At 39.1% G+C, this 3,798-nt stretch overlaps 1 protein-coding gene across 2 annotated transcripts; it reads left to right on the forward strand.

Annotated features, from left to right (window-relative positions):
- The first annotated feature begins 248 nt into the window (after positions 1 to 248).
- LOC125215061 (polyadenylate-binding protein-interacting protein 7-like) lies at positions 249 to 3,582 on the forward strand. 2 transcript variants are annotated; one of them, XM_048116369.1, is made up of 6 exons: positions 249 to 412; positions 996 to 1,829; positions 2,196 to 2,598; positions 2,686 to 2,756; positions 2,882 to 3,006; positions 3,102 to 3,582. In XM_048116369.1, the coding sequence occupies exons 2-6, from the start codon at positions 1,116 to 1,118 to the stop codon at positions 3,385 to 3,387; spliced, it is 1,599 nt and encodes a 532-aa protein (XP_047972326.1). In that variant the 5' UTR covers positions 249 to 412; positions 996 to 1,115; the 3' UTR covers positions 3,388 to 3,582. The 2 variants fall into 2 exon arrangements, with proteins under 2 accessions (XP_047972326.1, XP_047972325.1); XM_048116368.1 differs by having other exon boundaries at positions 1,064 to 1,829.
- The last annotated feature ends 216 nt before the right edge of the window (positions 3,583 to 3,798 follow it).

A 3,798-nucleotide genomic window follows, 5' to 3' on the forward strand; every position in this document is an offset into this window, starting at 1 on the left:
GGTAAAGATACCTCTTCAAAATGGAAAAAGGTATAATACCTTCTCAAATACCTCTCCTTTTGGAGAATAATTTTTCACGATGAAAAGGTAAATATGGTAGTTATATTAGTTTACCTCTCCATTTACCTCTGGAGATGCTCTTACGGAGTACTATTATTTTTAACTAAATAATTCAACTTATTTACAACGATTAATCATGGATTTATGATCTAATACTCGAGAAATAAGAAATACTACAAGTATCGATAGATTTTTCTCTTTTTCTGTGATTACACAGATTCGCATACACACTCAATAGCCCAATCACTCTTTACCATCTAAATCCTATCTCGTTTAGCTTCAATTTCTAATCCCCAATTTCTGATTTTGGATGGATTTAACATGGTTTTGACAATAGACCTTCTTCGCCAAGGTGAGCTACCAAACCCATATTTATCACCATATATTTCTTGTTATCCCTAAATTTTGGTTTTTAGCTGTATGTAATTTGTTAGTTTTTTGCTCCAATTCTTGGAGATCTAACTGCAAAATTGTTTCTTTTGTTTGGGTTTTTCGCTTTGCTGAATTTCCTGAACTTCATTTGAATAAATTTTATTTCGTGTTGTGGTTTGGTTCATAGTTATTGCTAGTGATGAATTCTTGTTTATTTCCAGATATCAGTTGTTGGGATCTTTTTTTTACCGAGTTTACCATGTTTTTTTTTACTGTGTATGTTATAATTAGGCACTTTTGTTATGTGTTTGTTGTTTAACCTTTGTGGTTGAGGTAGCTTGTTCTTCCATTCTGCAATTACACTTTTCTAATGATTTTATGCATTCTAATTGTGTGGTTGATGAATGTCTTAACAAGAAGACGAAATATACTTTCGTTGATCGTTGAACTGTTCGACTTATGTGCATAGGCCGTTGGCTGCTGCAGTGGGAATCAATAAAATGATGTTCAAATTGCAAGGCTTAATGTGTTACTTTAGATTATGTATCTATTTATATGTGTAGGTTTTGGCCAACATATCCTCAATATTACCAGTTCAGTTATTTGAGAAGGATTTGCTTTGTTTATACAGAGTTTCGTTTTCTTACCTAATCTTGAAACTGAGAAGGGAGAAGAAGAATACAATGAGCTTGTCGGCAATGGGTGCTTCTGTAGCTAACAAGAAGCTCAGTGCTGAAGCAACTTTGAATCCAAATGCTGCAGAGTTCGTCCCATTTTCTCTCAGGTCACAGGCTGCGAACGTGAAGATTCTAGACACGCCCCCGAAATTCACCACCTCGGGGAAATCTGTGTTAGATAGATCAGAGTCATCAGTTTCGAATAACTCCAACTCTGAAGAAGAGGCGCAGCAGTACTGGTCTCACCAGCTCCCTGACGACATTACTCCTGACTTCAAGGTGATGGGGATAGATAACGATTCCAACGAAGCCTCAAGGTATACGTCTCCAACAAACAGTGGCTTTGCGTTGAAAGAACAGCAAGCATTTTCTCTTCATCCCTTAGATGGTATTGGTAACCCTCGTGCTGGAAAGCTGAGATATCCCGTCTCATCCATTGGCGAATGTTTTCATTCGTCTCTTGCTAAACCTTGGGACAGGCAAGTTCGCAGTGGCACTGATCAGCTTCTTACAGCAGAAGGGAATCCTTATAATGGCAACATGAATCAAGCTTTCGTGGCTGAAATGTCTAATGAGCAATTGTTGGACAATGCAGACTTGTGCCGTCTTGAGTTTTTAGCCTCACAGTTTCCATATTTCTCTGCTGAAAGCATTGCAGATGCGTATTTGTCTAATGGAGGTGATCTGAACCTGACAATCAATGTGCTTACTCAGCTCGAGGTAGGCCTCACTGATGATATTGCGTGACTTGCAACCTGTTGTGGTGTCGTTTTTGGTGAGAATTATGCAAGTTCGTTGTGTGAATCCTACTAGGTAATCTCTAGTACTCGAGCAATCTTAGTGTGGCTAATATATTGAGAAGAACAGAGATCTTCCGACAGATACTACTCGTTTAAGATAGTTTTCGTTTTTATCACGTGTATATTTGTATGAGCCCAACTAATATTTTCATCACTCATTTAATTCTTGAGGGTTATTTGATCTCTTTTCTAGCAAGGTTCATTTGTATTGTGATCTTGATGAGGCATCGATACCTTTGCCATTTACTTTTGCACGTATTTTTCATTATAAACTGTAATCATGCAGCTCCGTGTTGATGGAGGTTCGACTCAGACTCTTAGTTCAAAGGCTTTCTCCACCCCAAATATCAGCGCCTCGAATCTTCCTCCTCTCCGTGTCCCAAATGGTCCAAGAAAGCTTGCTGGTGAATATCAGCAAAATGTCAGCCCTAATTGGTCTACTGATAGTTCACGGCAAGTGAGATCCTTCTCGACCATCCCATCGTCACATTTTTCTCCAGCTGCAAGGAGAACAGCATCTCAAGAGTCTAGCATATGGAAGTATGACAGAAACGGTTCTTCAGATGCTAGACAAGTTCTGGCGAGCGCCTATAATAGTGGTCAGACGAACAGCATTTATGGTGATAGGTTGCAAAGTCGGGGATCGCCTCTTACTTCTCCGGCCAGGCTTCAAACTGGATTATCATATGGTAATATTAGGAGGCTTAACTAACTTTTTTACTTGTGAAGAAATATCTTGTGCCTGTATATGTGCTAAAACTTTGTCGAGATGGCAGCAAACATGTATTCTGAGAAACGAGAGGAACCCCGCGATCATGTACGCGCGCAGAATACATATATTGAGCAGGTAAAAGCCTTCTTTCCTTCCCTCTGCCTGCGTAGTGTTGGAAGATGAACAGATTGAGTTGTGTTTGTGATCATAAATGATTCGTATGAGTAATAACATCTCAAACCATTAAATGAGACCATCAGGCACGACAAGCACACCTTGCTGGTAACAAGACCCTAGCCAAGGAGCTGAGCATTCTCGGACAGCTGCATGATCTGCAGATGAAAGCAGTCAAAGGGGACGCTCAAGAGTCATTCTTTCATCAAAGGTTTGCTTTTTCCGTATCACTAGCATGTATGCTCCTCTCGTTCTTGTTTGTTCGTTTACAATTTTGATGAGAGTTCTACTGATAATTAATGTCAGGAATTTGGATGTAACGAATGGGACAGAGCAAATAATCGATCTACATGGTCTAAACGTGACCGAGGCCATTTTTGTACTCAAACGCGAGCTTGCCATTCTGAGGAATGCAGCGAGGTCAGTGGACCAACGTGTGCTCGTCTCCATTGGTGTTGGGGCTGGTCATCACACGAGGGGATCACCCACGCCTGCTAGACTTCGTGTTGCTGTGCAACAGTATCTCCTGGAGGAGGAGGGCCTCAACTACACCGAGCCTCGGCCGGGGCTCCTTCGGGTTGTGATATACTGAATCTTGAAGATTTAGGTGAATTTTTTACACTTTAAAAAAAACGGATTTTTTGTTGTATGTGTAAATTGGGAGAAATCAGAAAAGTGTAGGGAATTTTGTGCACAAGTGAAAAGGTAAACCAAAATATTTTGTGCCAACAATTATTTTGAACTCTGTTTTGTTCAGATTTGAAGAAAGAATTTGTTCAAATGATAATTGACAAGCTTGTGATCTCTCTTTCAACCAAAGAAATTAAAGATTTTTTTAAATATATTTTTTAGTTAATCAATTCCGAAATTACTACAATTAATGGACATTGAACAATATTGATTTCACTTTCATCACAAGACGCTGGAAATAAGTTGGTACAAATCAAAGCCTTTTATTTGATTTGAAAGTTTTATAAAAATGTGTTTCATTTGCAACAATGGT

This window comes from Salvia hispanica, chromosome 3 (genome assembly GCF_023119035.1).
Source record: "Salvia hispanica cultivar TCC Black 2014 chromosome 3, UniMelb_Shisp_WGS_1.0, whole genome shotgun sequence".
NCBI classification, from domain to species: domain Eukaryota; kingdom Viridiplantae; phylum Streptophyta; class Magnoliopsida; order Lamiales; family Lamiaceae; genus Salvia; species Salvia hispanica.

What these genes read in the sequence shown, in the direction of transcription:
- LOC125215061 (XM_048116369.1), top strand. Translation starts at nt 1,116, where the DNA reads ATGAGCTTGTCGGCAATGGGTGCTTCTGTAGCTAACAAGAAGCTCAGT. An exon ending in ATGTGCTTACTCAGCTCGAG is followed by an intron (nt 1,830 to 2,195) that starts GTAGGCCTCACT and finishes GTAATCATGCAG; the next exon opens with CTCCGTGTTGATGGAGGTTC. An exon ending in GAGTCATTCTTTCATCAAAG is followed by an intron (nt 3,007 to 3,101) that starts GTTTGCTTTTTC and finishes AATTAATGTCAG; the next exon opens with GAATTTGGATGTAACGAATG.